Source organism: Paroedura picta, chromosome 10 (assembly GCF_049243985.1).
Source record: "Paroedura picta isolate Pp20150507F chromosome 10, Ppicta_v3.0, whole genome shotgun sequence".
NCBI lineage: Eukaryota > Metazoa > Chordata > Lepidosauria > Squamata > Gekkonidae > Paroedura > Paroedura picta.
In genome coordinates this window covers 84,422,911-84,440,482 of record NC_135378.1, presented here as the reverse complement: position 1 = coordinate 84,440,482, position 17,572 = coordinate 84,422,911, and the positions used below count along the sequence as shown (strand labels likewise).

Below are 17,572 nucleotides of genomic sequence, written 5' to 3'. Positions count from 1 at the left end.
GTGTTTCACCCTTTTCTTTTGAATCCCTTGCTCAGTCTGGTGCTGTACTGAGAGTATTGTAGACCTTTTGCTTTTACTAAATCCTTTATAACTTTTGATGCTGGTGGTGGTTCTCTGTGCCACATAGACCTCCACTGGCTTAGACGTGCTATTTTTGAAAGATCACCTGGCAGAAGGGAGGACAGCCAGTTGGCCAATGGCTCTTCCCCCACTGGTGTATAAGTCAGGAAGCTGTCTTGGTGGTAACCAGGTGCTGGGTAGTGAAAGTCTCAGAGACATGGCCACTGACACCTTTACTGGCACCTGCCAATTTTTTTTAGAAACTGGGCAGAGCCAGGTGGGGCTATTGGCCATTGGGAATATGATTGACAATGCAGATTTTTTAAAAATATTTTTTTCAGAGCAGCTGCCTCCGCAGTATGACTTAAGGCAAGCTGCGGCAGCCATTTTGCAGCTGGCCCTGACCCTTGCAACAGCCAGTTGGTTGCTGTGCTCACCACTCCGATAAGAGCTTGCTGTGCTGTCCCACGCAGCGGCATTCGCATCCAGAACCAGCCTGTGTTTTTCAGTTCAACAGGATGGGAATTGTTCATGACGGAGGCACTTGCTTAGGGTTTCCAAAGAGAACTCTCTTCAAAGCGGAGTTTGCTGCTCCGGGGTCTGGCCAGGAAAAGCAGGATGTGCGTGTCGGCGCAGAGCTTGGGTGTGCATGTTTGAGCAGCTGTAACCTGACCGGAAGTGAAGTCAGCTGGTTTGGAGAGCAGAATCATGACATTCTGTTTTTGCAGGTTATCCCGCTCCTGCCGTTTCTTTTTCTAGACGTATTTAGTCTACTTTGTGGCTCTTCCGTTCTAAACTCTAGGCCCGAAGATATTTCACGGTTCATCGGCTTTGTTCCAGTTGTAGAAACAGGTGCTGACTTCAGCTCTGTAGCGTCTCTGCTTTCCAGCAACGCACTAAAGCCATCTGCCCCTCCACCGCCAATCCGCTTGCCTGACGCAGCAGGGGAAGGCCCAGGCCAGCATCGCAGCAATGTTGCCACCAATCAGGCAATGTCACTTCCTGTTTGGACTGGAAGTGACATCATGGCGGTGGTGGCTGCAGATGTGGGACACTCTGGTATATGGGCAAAAACTCTATGGTACAAAAAACTCTTATTGTAAATCAAACCATCGAGTGTAAATAAAACCATTCTGCAGCACTTGTGATGCAATAATGTTACCGACAGTGCTTCCAGACACAGAATTGAAGCTCAGAGCCACAGCATTCCAAAAAGGGGCTAAATCAGTATCACAGTGATACATCAAGAAGGAGGCACCCCCCCCCCACATCCCCAAATGTCCTTCGGAACCATCTCCCACCCTTAACACTTCCTTCTAGCCCACTCTTAATGGGGTCCCAATCTCATCTTCCTGGCAGCTGGTGTTCCTCAAGAGCAACTGCTGGGAACGGCCCAGGACGGGGACCATTGCAGAGCGATTCTCCTCGGCGGGAGGCAGAGAGAGAAAAAGGAGAACGGTCACCCTGCTTGCCTCAGGCACACACCTGTGATATTAAAACTCAGACCCAGGTGTGCGTGGGACTTCTCTGTGTGGAGACGCCCTGACATGTTCATGCTGATTCTAAAAGGATGGGCGAAGGGCCCAGAATAAGCTCTGAAGCAGTGAATGGTGGGGGGTTTAATGAAAACTCCAAATTGACAAGGGCAGCTAACAGAAAACGGGTGTGGCTCTTTCCGCAGGATGAGTGGAGTTGGGAAGAGGGCTTAGAGCGGTTCAGAGTTGTTAAGAGCGATGGCTTCCAATCTGGCGAGCGGGGTTTGATTCCCCACTACTCCCCCAGCTGGGTAGCCTTGGGTTACTTACAGACCTTATAAATATGTTTTCACAGAGCAGTTCTCTCAGAGCTCTCTCCACCTCACCTCTCTCCCATGGTGCCTGGTTTGGGGAGAGGAAGGGAAGGCGATTGAAAGCCGATTTGAGACTCCTTCGGGTAGAGAAAAGCGGCATCTAAGAACCAACTCTTCTTCTTCTTCCTCAGTATTATCAGGGCTCTCTTAGCCTCCCCTCCCTCGCAGGGTGTCTGCTGTGGGGAGAGGAAAGGGAAGGTGAATGTAAGCCGCTTTGAGTAAAGAGGAGTATAAGAAGAAGAACCAACTCTTCTTCTTCTTCTTCTTCTTCTTCTTCTTCTTCTTCTTCTTCTTCTTCTTCTTCTTCTTCTTCTTCTTCTTCTTCTTCTTCTTCCTCAGTATTATCAGGGCTCTCTTAGCCTCCCCTCCCTCGCAGGGTGTCTGTTGTGGGGAGAGGAAAGGGAAGGAGACTGGAAGCTGCTTTGAGACTCCTTTGGGTAAAGAAAAGCAGCATATGAGAACCAACTCTTCTTCTTCTTCGGTAATCTCAGGGCTCTCTCAGCCTCACCTCCCTCGCAGGGTGCCTGTTTTGGGGAGAGGAAGAGAAGGCGATTGAAAGCCGATTTGAGACTCCTGATAGAGAAAAGCGGGGTATAAAAACCAACTTGCCCCCTTCTAAACTTCCTTATTTGTATTCTTCCTCTGCCTTTGATACATCAACACTGTTTCCAAATGTTCTGCGGTCCAAGGTGCACTAGGGGGTACCTGGGCAAGCAGAAAATGCTGGCGAGTCGCTTCTGATTTACAGCGACCCTATGAATGAACGAGGCTGGCGATCAAACGTAATTGTCCCTCCACATTGGGTGACACGCTGGCACGTTATCGCCTCATTCCGATATTCAGACACTCTTGGCAAAAGCCGGATCCAGAGACACGGCACGCTTGAACGGCTGCCTTCAAAACAGCCCCAGCCTGTTGCGTTTGGCTGCTGTGGGAAACAGCGTGAGGGGGCCCTTGGAAATGCCTGCCAGCCGTGGCGTGTGTTTCTTCCGTTGTGCAATTTTCAAAATTATTTATAAATAAATGGGGGACGGTGGCAACAGGAGCAGCAGGGAAAGGAGGCAGGAAGGACACCCCCCCCTCCCGCCGGTTGGCCCCTCTGCAATCTTTTAAATTGCGGCTCAGCTACCTGTTACGTTTTTACACTTGTTTCCCCAAGTTTCTAAAAAAGAGAGAGAGAGAAAGAGAGAGAGAGAGAAGAACAAGCTGGATTTAATTTGATTCCCATAGCACCTTAGAACAAGATTTTGGGGATATAAGCTTTCAAGAGGCAACACTCTCTTTATCAGATACCAGAGGTTTGACTCTCAAAAGGTTATAGAAGAAGAGTTGGTTCTTACATGCCGCTTTTCTCTACCCAAAGGAGGCTCAAAGCGGCTTACAGTCGCCTTCCCTTTCCTCTCCCCACAACAGACACCCTGTGGGGTGGGTGAGGCTGAGAGAGCCCTGATATCACTGCCCGATCAGAACAGTTTTATCAGTGCCGTGGCGAGCCCAAGGTCACCCAGCTGGCTGCATGTGGGGGAGTGCAGAATCGAACCCAGCATGCCAGATTAGAAGTCCGCACTCCTAACCACTACTCCAAGCAGGCTATACCACACCTCCCCCAAATTTTCAACTTTTTAACCATTGAGAAGCCCCTGAAACATTTTTTCAAGCTTTGAGAAACCCCAGAAGTGGCGGGATCATGCAAAATATGGTTGGGATGTATAGCTGTGGACACGCCCACCCGGGGCCCCTCCCCTTCCCACCTCCTTGAGGCCCATCATGGGCCATTTTGGGAGGGGTGGGTGGGACGACATGACCATATATGGTCATATCACCCGATAAGTAGTTAACAAATTTTTTAAAATGTATTTATTAACTCCCACCCATTCAGGAGACCCTTCCAGTGCTGTCAAGAAACCCCAGTTCAGAAAGCCTGGGCTACTGGATTCAAATCTAGCTGTCTGTTCCCCATTGGTTATAACTCTGGCCCCTCCTTTTCCTGCCATGTCATCCGAATGGGAATTGACTTCCTGTCCTCTGTTTCCAGCTCAAACGGTTCTAGGCTGCTGCTTGCGGGTCCAAAGTAGAAAGGGTGAAACCAACCAAGTGAGTGGAGGTTTTTAGGTGGGCTGGCTCTTCCGGTTTCTCGCAGGGTGACTGGTTCAAATATAGCCCCTTAGGCATTGTTTCTAAACCTGGCCCGCTATATAATTTGCTCCTGAAATACTCCTGGCTTCTTGGCACTGTATCATCATCTTTCTTACGTATTATTTATCTCATTTTTAGAAGCTGAGATTTCAACTTTTTAAAATAAAAGCTGGGTGTTTCATTGTCTGTCCGAAGTTGATTTCTGTTGCGAGTTTTAGATGTAAAAGAGAGGCAACAAACCCAAAGAACTGATGACAAAATAACTTTTTCTTCTTCTTTGGCCACATCAGCGGCTCCCAAACGTCCCGAGAGGGTCTTTCCAAGTGAGAGATGGGGGGAGACATTTAAGAGTCTCTTCAAATGCAACGGATAAGAATTGAACTAACCTGATTATAGCAGGCAGGAAAATGTCAGAATACCAGACCGGTAGAGGAGTAAAATTTCCAGAAAAAGCAAAATATGGGCAAAATTAATGATGTTTAAACAATACATGTATACCTAAATATATATATTGTACATATTTACAGTATACACAGGAGTTTGGGAGGGTTTTTTGTAGCCATTGAGTTGCAACTGACTTATAGGAACCCTGTAGGGCATCCTTTCTCTACATTTTTACCATTGAGAAACCCCTGAAACATTCTTCAGGCTTTTAAAACCCCCCAAAGTGACACAGCTGTGCAGAATATGGTTGGGAAGCCCACCTGGGGCCCCTCCCCTCCCCTCCCCTCCCCTTCCCACCCCCTCCAGGCCCATCATTGGCCATTTTGGGAGTGTGTTAGGTGGGTCAACATGCCCATCCGTGGTTATATCATGAGAAACTTTTAACGAATTCATAAAATAGATATAACAATGAATTCACCCCCACCCATTTAGGAAACCCTTCCAGGGCTGTCAAGAAACCCCAGGGTTTCATGACAACCCAGTTGAGAAAGCTCGCTGTAGGGTTTTCAAGGGAAGAGACATTAAAAAATGATTTCCCATTGCTTGAATCTGTTCAGCAACCATGGAACAGTCAATTTGCAAAAATAAGGGTCAGTAAAGCCCCTACCAAGCCACAGGGCACAGTGGGTGGCCTTTGTCTGGGTTGGTGGTTTGTAAGCTTTTCAGTTTCATGATAACCTCCCTATGAATCTACTGGTTGTCCCGCTCCCCCCCCCCCCCCCCGGACATCCACCTGGCCTCGACCTTTTCGGCCCTGGGCCCAACCTGGTGGAATGAGCTCCCGGAAGAGCTAAGGGCTCTGTTGGAGTTGTCAGTTTTCCACAGGGCCTGCAAGGCGGAGCTCTTCCGCCAGGCATATGGTTGAGGCCAGAGCGGTGTCCCGGTGTCACCAGGATCTCTAATTGAGACTAACTAAGACCCTCGCTCCAAGTGAGATAGAGTTATTGACACACATGCTGAAAGGAGGGGAAGGTTTGATATATTTTATTTCTTGCCATCTTGTTTAAATTGTTATGTTTTTATTTTAAGGGGTATTGTTAGGGGATTTTATTGTGCTTTTATTGATTTCTGTAAACCGCCGTGAGATATTTGCGAGCAGCGGTATACAAATATAATTATAAATAAATGGGTGGGTGGATGGATGGATGGATGGATGGATGGATGGATGGTTGGATGGATGGATGGATGGATGGATGGATTGGATGGATGGGTGGGTGGGTGGGTGGATAGATGGATGGATGGATGGATGGATGGATAGATGGATAGATGGATAGATGGATAGATGGATAGATGGATAGATAGATAGATAGATAGATAGATAGATAGATAGATAGATCGATCCTCAGGTGGGACACTCAATTTCCATCCATCCTTGAATGCGTCTCTCATGGGCAGTTTCACATCGTGCACAGATGCAGAGGTGGGTATACCTAGCTCGTGGGGTGTGCTTCCGAGGGCATGATACAGCTTCTGGGTCTGGACAGGGGGATTTTCTAGGAGCCCTACCCAAGGCCCCTTAAGTTTCAACATGAACGAAAGGGGAGATAACACCAGTGCTCTCAGCAAACAGTTTCCAGATTGTAGAGGGGCAGAGCGAGTTGACAAAGAGAACTTGTTCTGCCTCTCTTGTGATATGGAGGGCTTCAGGGCATCCAAGGAGATTGATGGGCAATTGATCCTCAGTGGACTAAAGAAAAACCTTCTTTACACAGCCAGTGACTAAAATGTGGAATTCGCTGTCAGGAGAGTTGGCCACAGGCATGGATGGCTTTCAAAGAAGATTAGACAGATTAATGGAGACATGGTCTATCAATGGCTACTAGGAACTTCCATGTTCAGAAGCAGTTAACCACAGAATCTTGGTGTCAGAGGACAACATCGAGGAAAGGCTTCGGCTTGTATGCCCTGTTGTTGGTCCTATAGAAGAGCTATTTGGCTCCTATGTGGGATGGGATGCTGGACTAAACAGACCACTGGTCCAACCCATCAGGGCTCTTCTGATGTTCTTATCAGGGAAAGGCCTCAGCCTCTATGCCATGTTGTTGGCCCTACAGAGGAACCAGCTGGCCCCTGTGTGAGATGGGAGGCTGGACTAGATGGACCCTTCCTGGTCTGATCCAGGAAGGTTCTTCTGATGTTCTTCTGAAGGTCTTGGCTTCTGTGCCTTGTTGCTGGCAGTCCAAAGGAACGGGTTGGCCACTGTGTGAGGCAAGATGCTGGACTAGGTGGATCTTTGATCCGATCTAGCAGAGCTCTTCCAATGTCCTTAAGTTCTTATGTCCAAGCAGCGGTGGCCCAAGCAGCGGTCTGACCAGCATCCTTCTACGATAAGTCAGTCTGTCACATTGACACTCCAGAGCAGGGGTAGTCAAACTGAGGCCCTCCAGATGTCCATGGACTACAATTCCCAGGAGCCCCTGCCAGCATTTGCTGGCAGGGGCTCATGGGAATTGTAGTCCATGGACATCTGGAGGGCCGCACTTTGACTACCCCTGCTCCAGAGTGTCCTTAAAATGACATTATGTGTGAAGCTGCCTTTTAAAGCCCTGTTTTGGAAAACCAGGCCCAGCCGCCTCGATCCCGTACCTTCCGCTCCCGAAGCCTGTGTTTTGTGGTTGCCAGAAAAGCAGAAGTTTGGCTGAATCATCTTCTTTTCGGCAGGTCTTCACAGAGCGCGGCATGCCCGTGTAAACCCCCGTGTAGCGTCTGGGTTTTTCTTGCCCACAAAATTGCCACCTCGCTAGGTTAGGCGCGTCTATAAAAAGACGAGAAATCCTGTGCCGTTTTCTGGACAGACGGTCACTGATGACTGGGTGGAGGCCACGATCCCCCTACAGCCTTTCATCTCTTGGGGTCAGCGACACTTATATTCCAGTCCGATTTCACGGGTCACATTAAGACGGCTTGGATCTCCCTTTGTGACCCGCTGGTCGCTGAGCTCCGGGGTTTCTGCAGAATTGATTGCCGGGGAAAGACGTGATGCGGGACGTGAGGGGTAGACAGTACCGAAATTTCTGCCTGACGCTTTGAAACCCGTTTCTGTGTTTTTTCTTGGCAGGTTCCTTAGAAAGAGAGCTTGGACGGCATGCAAAGTTGTGAAATATCTGCAGACAGCACTGATGATCCCCTTAGTAGTGGCCTACGGAGAAAACGACAGCCGCGAATAGTAGTTATCGGTGCTGGGCTTGCAGGCCTCTCAGCGACCAAAACTCTCCTGGAAAAGGGTTTCACGGATGTGACGGTCCTCGAAGCGTCTGACCAAATTGGAGGCAGAGTACAAAGCGTGAAACTCGGTAAGGGCGTGGCTCGGCCTGCTTCTACCCTGGGCCGTCTTTGCAGAAAGGGCTGGTGAAATGAGAAGTATGTGAGCATTTACTGGTGTCGATTTTTCAACTATCAGGGCTTCTATCCACTTCTGGATATCCCGGGGGAAAGGTAGGGTCACCACGAATCAATCATGGATGTTGCAGAGGGAAAATGTAAAGCGTTCAAAATCAAAAAGCAAATTGAATTCAGTGTAAGCGGGAGGGATTCATTCGAACTGGACTGGGTATGTAGTCCCATGCAGACTACATCAGGGATTCGGAGATATACTACTCTTGACCATGGAGGCTTCATGTGACTGTCATAGCCAATAGATACTAGTGGGTCTGTCTTCCTTCTTGAACACATCTCACCCTTTTCCAGAAATGACCACTCTCACTAGCCGTAGTTGTGTGCGGTGCAGTCCTAAGCAGAATTGCGCCTTTCAGAGTTCATTGACTTCAGTGCACCTAGAAGGTGTAACTCTGCTTTGGTTTGCACCGTTAACCACGCAGTTTTATCCTTTGCATCCCTCCCTACTTCACCAGCGTTCTCTTGGCTTTGCGTATTTTCAATTTAATTTATTGCATTAAATAATTCTGTAATGCTCCTGGGCACCCAGAAGTATTTTCCATTCTCATCTCCTACAAACCAGGGTGAGAGATGGTCTGTGAGATTCCAAGGGTTAAAGCAGTTCTCACATGAGCCGGTTTTGATGCGAATCTGAAATTTCCACCGTTCGTAATGTTCGTTTGCAGGACGAGGTGGCTCTTTTGCGTTTAACAGTAACTGTTTGTTTTATAACTACGGGGGGAGAACCTCGAATATGATTTCAGTCTATACATGTGGGGAAATCACCGCCACATAGCTTAGGTGGATTTTGAGAAGGATTAGTCAAATGCATGGATCAGCAGTTATTACCCATGACAGCGGCGTGGGATCGCCATGTACCGAGGCAGTGCACTCGTAGTATCCAATGCTGAGGTCAGATTAGAAAGCCTGCGTGACTTTCTCGTGAGCTTGGCTGCTGTGGATACAAAAAGCCAAATGCCTGCCATGACCCCCCCCCCCACCCAAGGTGGGAGGAGTTCTTGGGTTTGCAAGCCACACTTTGAACACCTGAAGTCCTCTGGTGAGCTGCGGGACTTCAGTGAGAAATCAAAGCGAAAAAGTACACCTCCAGGGCAGGTGGCAACGTGCCGGCTTCGGTTTTCTTTGCAGGTTTCTTCACAGGTGTTTTAACTTGCAGGCAGATTCCTAAATCGGGCCCTGGCCCCTGCCTGGGGGAAATGCGCTCCCAGAAGAGCTGCGGGCCCTGATGGTGCTAATTCAGTTCCACAGGGCCAGTAAGACAGAGCTCTTGGATGGGCGATCTCAGGAAGATCTCAGGGGTAGTCAAACTGCGTCCCTCCAGATGTCCATGGGCTACAATTCCCAGGAGCCCCTGCCAGCATTCGCGGCATCTAAGAACCAACTCTTGTTCTTCAGTAATATCAGGGCTCTCTCAGCCTTACCTTCCTTTTCCTCCTCCTCTATGGGAGACCACTGAGGGATGTCCAAGGTTGCTACGGAGAGGCAGGCAATGTCAAACCATCTATATCCATCTCTTCTTCTGGCCTGCATGGCTCACCCTAGCCCACTGTCATCTCATCTAGCAAGCTAAGCAGGCCAGAGGTGGTTGGCCCTTACCTGCCTCTGTGTTGCTACCCTGGACTTCCTTGGTGGTCTCCCATCCAAGTCCTAAACAAGGCTGACCCAGGCTTGATGAGATCGAGTCAGTCCGGGCTATTCAGGCTGCCGAACATAGACGAGGTGGACGTAAAGAAACAAGAACAATGAGCTCGCCATCTGGCCCTTGACTGTTCTCTCAACAACTTCCTTTGCTGTGCTCGTTCGCAGAGAGCTGGCTTTTGTTTTCGGCCACGTCCTGTCTTATTAACTGGAGGGGGGGGGGTGGCTGGGTTCGCCACCCTCTTCCTCTTCGCTCATCCCAGCTCCTGACGTGGCAGTCGATAAACACCCGGCAGTAAATTAAACCTGAGCGTCTCATGAGAGAGGATGGGCGACAGGTCCGGTGTCCGGCCTTTCTACTGGGGATTGCGAACACTGCTTGAGGTTTGGCTCCGGCCTTGGTACAGGAAGCCCTTTGTGTACCGCTGTGTCCAAAATAGCTTCTGAGCAGCGTGGGCTGTTGGGCTGGAGGGAAGTGCTTAATCATCCAAACCCCTTAGGGGGCCCTTGCTTCAACACACCTGCAGGCCGTTTCCTCCTCCTTCCAAGCCTATATATAAACCTCTGTGCATGCCCAGGGGTCTCCGGGTCTTGCCGAGGACACGTTTCTTGGTGCTTCTCTCCCGGCCTCCGTGCCTTTCTCGTGTGAGCAGGAGGTTGGGTCTGTGCCGCATTCTGTGATTCCACGCAAGTATCGGTACCGCCGGACAGGGGAGGAGGCGTGGCAGAGCTCGATCATATCAGTTTGTGGAAGCTAAGTAGGGTTGGTTAGAAGGGAGCCCGTTGGCGGTTTGCTATTGCTTGGCTGGTCTTCCTTGTTGATATCCCACCCATGCCCCAACCTGCTTAGCTTCATGGTCTACGTCATTGAGGCAGACCACGACTGGCCTGTCCAGTTGATTTCACGGGCTAGCCTGGGTCGATGAGGTCAAGGCAAGAGTGATATGCCATGGCCTGCCTCTGCGTAGCAACCCTGGACTTTCCTGGTGGTCGCCCATCCAAGCGCCAACTATGGCCAACCCTGCTTAGCTTCTGGGACAATTTGTATTCTTTGTACTTTGTGGGGCAACAGTGCGAGGGCTTCTGGAGTTCTGGTGGACCTCCTGATGGCACCTGGGTTTGGACCACTTTGTGATACAGAACATTAGACTGGATGGGCCATTGGCCTGATCCAACATGGCTTTTCTGTCTTCTTGGTGCTTGTGGGGCACAGTGGGAGGGCTTCTGGAGTTTGGACATTGCTGATGGACCTCCTGATGTACCTTGGCTTGGGCCACTGTGTGACACAGAGTGTTGGATTTAGATGAGCTATTGGCATGATCCAACATTGCTTCTTAGTCTTCTTGGTGCCTGGGTGGGATGGGGGTCACAGTGGGATGGCTTCTGAATTCCTGGCCTCACTGATGGACCTCCTGATGTCACCTGGATTTTGGCCACTGTGTGACACAAAACATTGGGCTGGATGGGCCAGTGACCTGATCCAACATGGCTTCTCTGTATTCTTGGTGCTTGTGGGGCACAGTGGGAGGGCTTCTGGAGTTTGGACATTGCTGATGGACCTCCTGATGTACCTTGGCCTGGGCCACTGTGTGACACAGAGTGTTGGATTTAGATGGGCCTTGATCCAACATGGCGTCTCAGTCTTCCTGGTGCTTGGGAGCCTCGTGGTCCCTGAGCGGTTAACAAGCATTCTTTCTGTTTCTTTCTCGGACTTCCCTCCTTCTCCAGGGAACGCGACTTTTGAACTGGGAGCCACGTGGATTCATGGTTCCAATGGGAATCCAGTCTATCATCTAGCAGAAGACAATGGCTTACTCGAACAGACCACGGATGGCGAGCGGAGCATCGGCCGGATCAGCCTATACTCCAAGAACGGAGTGGCTTATCACCTCACCAACAATGGTCAAAGGATCCCGAAAGATGTGGTTGAAGAATTCAGTGATTTATACAACGAGGTTTGTGTCTAAGATGGCCGGAGGTGGCTAGGAACACCGGCTTGCCTTCTTCTCATCCATTAAAGCCCCACTGGCAAAGAGCAGGTCACTGGACCGTTGGTGGCAGCGCTCAAGAGTTGGTGGCAGCGTTCAACCACGTGCTCCCCCGCCCCCCCCCCCCTGTACTGCTATGATAGCTTATTTAACTGGAGTCTAGTAAAAGCATAGAGTCTATCAAGGTTTCTGGAGTCTAAGCTTTCCATAGAAATCATTCGCTTCATCAGATGCAAGACATGTTGAGCCTGAAAGCTTATACCCCAAAAATCTCGTCAGTCACTAAAGTGCTACTGGACCCAACTCAAGCTGATCAGCTGCAGGCCAGCACGGCTACCCTCGGAAATGGTTTAGCTGACGACAGGGAGACTCGAACCTGGGATTTTCCGCGCACACAGCGGGCTGCTCTGCCAGTGTATTAGGGCTTCCTAGTGCTGCTCTGTTGTTCAGCTGCCGTAACATCTGGTGATGGGCAGCCATTGCACTCTTTTCGATTTGTCAGAATTATGGGCCTTTATGGTGTTTGCGTTTGGCTGGGAGGCATTCGGGGTTGTTAAGAGCAGTTCTCAGGATAAGTCAACATGATAAAATGACGGGGGGGAAACATGAAAGATTCATTTTCCTTTCATAAATGCAGTTAGCGGGGGCTGCTGCTTCAAAGAGGAGAATGGACGGGGGGAGAGGGGGAGAGAAAAGGCCACCTTAACCCTTTATTTCTGTTTTCTTACTAGGCAAAACTAACCTCTGGCTAATTTTGACTTCTTTCTTTCTTTCTTTCTTTCTTTCTTTCTTTCTTTCTTTCTTTCTTTCTTTCTTTCTTTCTTTCTTTCTTTCTTTCTTTCTTTCTTTCTTTCTTTCTTTCTTTCTTTCTCTCTTTCTTTCTTTCTTTCTTTCTTTCTCTCTTTCTTTCTTTCTTTCTTTCTCTCTCTCTCTCTCTCTCTCTCTCTCTCTCTCTCTCTCTCTCTCTCTCTCTCTCTCTCTCTCTCTCTCTCTTTCTCTCTCTCCTTCTTTCTGTCCTTCCTTTGTCTGTCTGTCTGTCTCTCTTTCTCTCTCTGTCTCCCTCCCTCCCTTTTGGGAGTGGGGGAAGGCCAACATAACCACATATGATCATATTGCGTGATATTTAATTAAAAAATTATAAAAATTAATTTTAAAAAATACAAAAATTAACTTCTTCCCAATTGGTGAAACATTTTCAAGGCCCTTGAGAAACCCCAAAGTTTCATGAAATCTCTGTTGAGAAAGCCTGGTTTAGTTACACATCAGGGAATAAAATTATTATTATTTTTATCTGTATCCCCCTCTCCTCCCTGTAGAGACCCAAACAAACTTTGGTCATTCTATGTCCTCCGTTTTATCCTCACAATAATCCTGTGAGGTAGGCTTTTGTGAGTGGCCCAAATACACCCAGTGAGCTTCCAGGGCAGGAGGTAAATTTTATTTCATCAGATCATGGTAACTAAGCTATCTGATCCAACCTTCTGCTCAATGCAGGATCAGCCTCAAACATCCAGGATAAGTACCTGTCCAGCCGCTTCCTAAAGACCACCAGTGAGGGGGAATCAACACCTCCTTCGGCATCTGATTTCACTGCCAAACAACTGTGACTATGGAAAATTTCCCCCATTATGTAGCCGGTAGCATTCTACGTGTTGTTTAAACCCATTACTGCGGTTCCTGCCAACAGGAACCGCTCCCTGCCTTCTTCCAAGTGGCAGCCTTTGAAATACTTCAAGAGAGTAAAATTAGGGTTGTTGTCCTGGATCTCGTCAGATCTCGGACGCTAAGCAGGATTGGAACTGCACGGGAGACCACAGAGGGGGGTCTAGAATTGGGTCATCGTCTTCGAACATCTCGTGCCTTGAACATCCCACGGGGTCATCATAAACTGGCTGTGACTTGAAGGCAACCCCTCCCCTCCCCTCCCCCCCATAAGTAAGAGGTTTTTTTGTCTGCCTCAGGATCCGCAGAATGCCTGTCTGCAGAGGGCTATATACAGGGAAAGGTATTAGTCGGATCCTCTTAGAACATTCCTAACGCCGCTTACAGTGCAGGGAATTAGGGTCAGGCGAGGGGCTTAGGTTCACACACAGCCTTGCCCTTTCTTTCCCAAGGCGGTCCTCTGTCAGCAGCAGGGCTTTTGCTTAACAACAACAACAGCACAACAACCAGGGCCTGTTCTCGGCTAGACACGAGGAGAAAACGCCAGGCACGAAGCACAACCCTAGCTAATTTGCCTCGTTGTTCGCTGTTCACGGCGTTGCCTGTCTTGTGAATGCATTATCTGCTTACGGGCCCCAAGAGGCTTATGAAAACCAAGCAGCGAGGGACGGTCTGTGGCTCAGTGGAAGAGCCTCTGCTTGGTGTGCAGAAAGTCCCAAGTTCAATCCCCTGCTGAAGAGGTCAGGTAGCTGGGAATGGGAAAGATCTCTGCCTGAGACCCTGGGGAGCCTCTGGCAGTCTGAGTAGTCAATGCTGACGTAAGAACATTAGAGAAGCCATGTTGGATCAAGCCCATCCGGTTGAACATTTTGTATCACAACTCGTCGGTGAAATGGCGCACAACCCTTTAAACGTAACAGCAGGGGGGGTGTGCCCATCAGCTGGTAGCCTGAGAGGGCTGGTGAAATGAGCAGAAAAGAACAAATGGTGCGACAGGAAAAGAATCATCAGTGGCTGAATAACCCCTATGATTTGCACGTTCAGCTTTGTCAGGAATTTACTGGAATACCTCCTTTTTCCCTTTCTTTTCATGATGCCTTGAGGCAGCTCCTGTTTCTTATCCGTGAAATGGTTGCCATTAATTTAGACCTAACAGATCCGATGTGGATGACAGTTCAGTTGGAATGGACTGAACAGCCGAACCAGACAGAAGTCTGGTTCTTTGATCATCGGTTCAGAGGCTCTGAACTGAACAAAATTTGTGCCGAATTGTGGCTCGTGAACCAGTTTGTGCCCATCCCTATTCGATACTGCCTGGCTGTGTGTCTGGTGTGAAAACATGCAGTCGAAACGGCTGGGAGGCATGACAAACAAAAAGCGCTGTAATATCTAATTGACCACTAGGTGGGGCAAAACATGCAGAAAATAAAAACCTCCCAAAGCAATAGAGACAAACAAGCCAGGGAAATGAGAATGAGAAAATGGCTTGCCGAAGGCCTTTGGGCTGAATTAGGTCTGGTAGGACTCAGCTGCCTTCATTCCCTGCAGAGCTGTAACTCAGGACCCTCAGTCGGAATACAGGAGTGGAACAGTTTAGGGGCCGAGAGGAAAGGGAATGAAAGCCAGTGTGGTGTTATGACGGCTACTAATCTGGAGAACTGGGTTTGGGTCCCCACTCCTCCTCCACATGCAGCCAGCTGGGTGACCTTGGGCCATACACAGTTCTCTTAGAGCTCTCTCAGCCTTACCTACTCCACATGCTGACTTTTCTAGGGAGAGGAAGGCAAAGGTGTTTGTGAGCCGCTTTGTGAATCTTTGGGGTACTGAAAAATGAGGTATAAATAACCAGATCTTTTACTACTTCTCCTTTTCTTCTTCCTCCTCCTCCTCCTCCTCCTTCTTTGTGGTGAGCAGGGGCAGATGGATGAGCCCGGGACATATATGCAGATCTGTCTTCTGTTCTGTGATTCCTTTAGGGACCTCCCCTCTCTCTCTTTTTGTATCACGACAGGTCTATAACCTGACTCAGGAGTTCTTCCAAAGTGGTAAACCAGTCAATGCCGAGAGCAAGAACAGCGTGGGCATCTTCACGCGAGACGTTGTGCGCAACCGCATCAAAGCCGATCCGGACGACTCGGAGGCGGTTAAGAGGCTTAAGCTGGCCATGATCCAACAATACCTGAAGGTAAGAGAACAGAGCTTTGGATTAGAAGTCACACGTCTGGATTTTGTTCTGGGATGTTTTGCGCTGGGTCCGTCCGATGGCCCCCGAAGCGTGGATCGGGGCCCGAAAGGGGGACTGCGACTCTGAGGGGGCTGAAAGGAGGACACTGGATCGCAAAAGTGGGTTTACCTCGGCGTAACGTGTGGAATAGCTTCCAAACACGTCCTGGCGCTCAGCAGTGCTGTGTATTCCTAAATACAAATAAAAATAAAATTTGAACTTGTTCAACTGCGGTGAGCGTCTAGTGTTTTATGTTGGGGAGGGGTTTTCGTTGTGTTTCTGCAGGATTCCAGATAACCAGTCCCACTTTACAAGGATGGAGAACCTGCAGCATTCTTTAAATTTCTTACCTCCTCAGGTCCGGTTACATCACACGTGAAACTGTCTAACTCGGCCTTTTTCAAGCTTTTTTACTCTCGAGAAACCCCTGGAACATTCTTCAGGCTTCGAGAAACCCCAGAAATTGCGCGATTGTGCAGAATATGGTTGGGAAGCAGCACTTTGGCCACGCCCACCTGGGGCCCCTCCCCTTCCCACCCCCTTCTGCGCCATCATTGGCCAATTTGGGAGGACTACATGGGTGGACATGACCGTATATGGTCATATCACCTGATGAATGCTTAACAAATTAAGAAATATATTTTTAAAATTGACTCCCACCCCTTCGGGAAACCCTTCCAGGGCCATCAGGAAACCCCAGGGTCTCACAAAAACCTGGTTGAGAAAACCTGGTTTAGTGTATTAATATCCAGCCGTTCCTCAGACGTCGTCTGCGGTTCTGCCCAACTCCATTTTATCTGTACAACCCCCCCTGCAAGGTAGACTGTGGCCGGCCTGTCCAGCAGGTTGGCTGCTTCAGCCGCTTTGGCGATCACAGGCTTCATGACATAGGGAGAATTGGAAACTGAATTGTCCTAAGACTGTTTATTTTATTTATTTTTTTTATCATATAGCATACCTGCAATGTAGCCAGGAGATGCGAAGATAGTCCGGCTGCCAGGCAAGGGATGTTCAGAGTTGGTTTTGCCATCACCTTGTCCCCTACCAAATGGCCTCAGTATTTGTTAGAGATCTTCTTTCCAAGGGCTAGCTAGGGCCGGCCGTACTCAGCTTCTGGGATCTGTGGTACTGGGCTAGTCTGGGTCACCCAGGTCAAGGCAAGAGACATTCAGCGATGGTTTGCCGTTGCCTGCCTCTGCTTGACCCTGCTTAGCTTCGGAGATCGGATGAGACTGGCCTTACCTGGGCCATCCAGGTCGGGTTTTCCTATTCCTGGTCTGAAGCTAGACAAGAGTGGCTCTTCCTGAAGAAGCGCAGAGTGTTGTTCTGTCTTGCCTGCTACAGTCTGTTCTGGTTCATATCAGCAGCGGTCCAGTCTGCTCCCTGTTGAACCCGTTTGTCTGGGAATGGTGCGGATTGAACCCGGAACATTCAGCATCTGTCGTTCAGGGACAGCTCCCCCCCCCCAGACGACGATTGAAACTTCATTTTCATTTGAAATCAGAATACGGCTCCCTTATTCCATCCTCCCACCTGGAGCTGGCCAAGGGGCACCTGGCAAACCCAACTTCAATTTTTTCCAGGCCTTTCTGAAACGGAACCCAGATTTGACGATGCTCCGCAGTTCGTGGTCCCCACCGCTATTTTGTATGGCTCCCACCGACCGTAGCCCCCCACCATGTGGGGCCCCAGGCAATTGGCCACTGGGTGAGAAAATGCTTAACTTGAGGGCCTCTTGTCTGACTCAGAATGGCCCTTCTTATGTTCACATGAAGAAGAAGCAGTGCTGGTTTTTATACCCCAGTTTTCACTACCAGAAGGAGTCTCAAAGTGGCTCACAATCGATTTCCTTTCCTTCCCCCCACAGCAGACACCTTGGGAGGCAGGTGGGGCGGAGAGAGCTCTGACAGAACTGCTCTGTGAGAGCAGCTCTAACAAGACTGTGACTGGACCAAGGTCTCCCATCTGGCTGCATGTGGAAGAGTGGGGAATCGAGCCTGGTTCTTCAGATTAGAGGAGATTAGACGCTGCTTTCAGCCACAACAGCTGCCTCTCCCCAGTATCTCCTGGTTTTGCTACCACTAACACGTGAGAGTTCTGTTTGGCACGGAAACATTTTATTTAATTATTTATAATTTAATTTAATTTCTTGACCGACCCACTCAGTAGGAACCG

The 17,572-nt window shown here is 49.3% G+C and overlaps 1 protein-coding gene across 2 annotated transcripts in view; it reads left to right on the top strand.

Annotated features, from left to right (window-relative positions):
• The window catches only part of SMOX (spermine oxidase), a 42,107-nt gene that overhangs the window by 19,709 nt on the left and 4,826 nt on the right, over nucleotides 1-17,572 (top strand). For both annotated transcript variants that reach the window (XM_077301181.1, XM_077301182.1), the window contains exons 2-4: nucleotides 7,548-7,782; nucleotides 11,252-11,478; nucleotides 15,185-15,358. In XM_077301181.1, coding sequence (XP_077157296.1) covers nucleotides 7,575-7,782; nucleotides 11,252-11,478; nucleotides 15,185-15,358 — 609 coding nt within the window. In that variant the 5' untranslated portion in view covers nucleotides 7,548-7,574. The remainder of the gene's footprint in view (nucleotides 1-7,547; nucleotides 7,783-11,251; nucleotides 11,479-15,184; nucleotides 15,359-17,572) is intronic.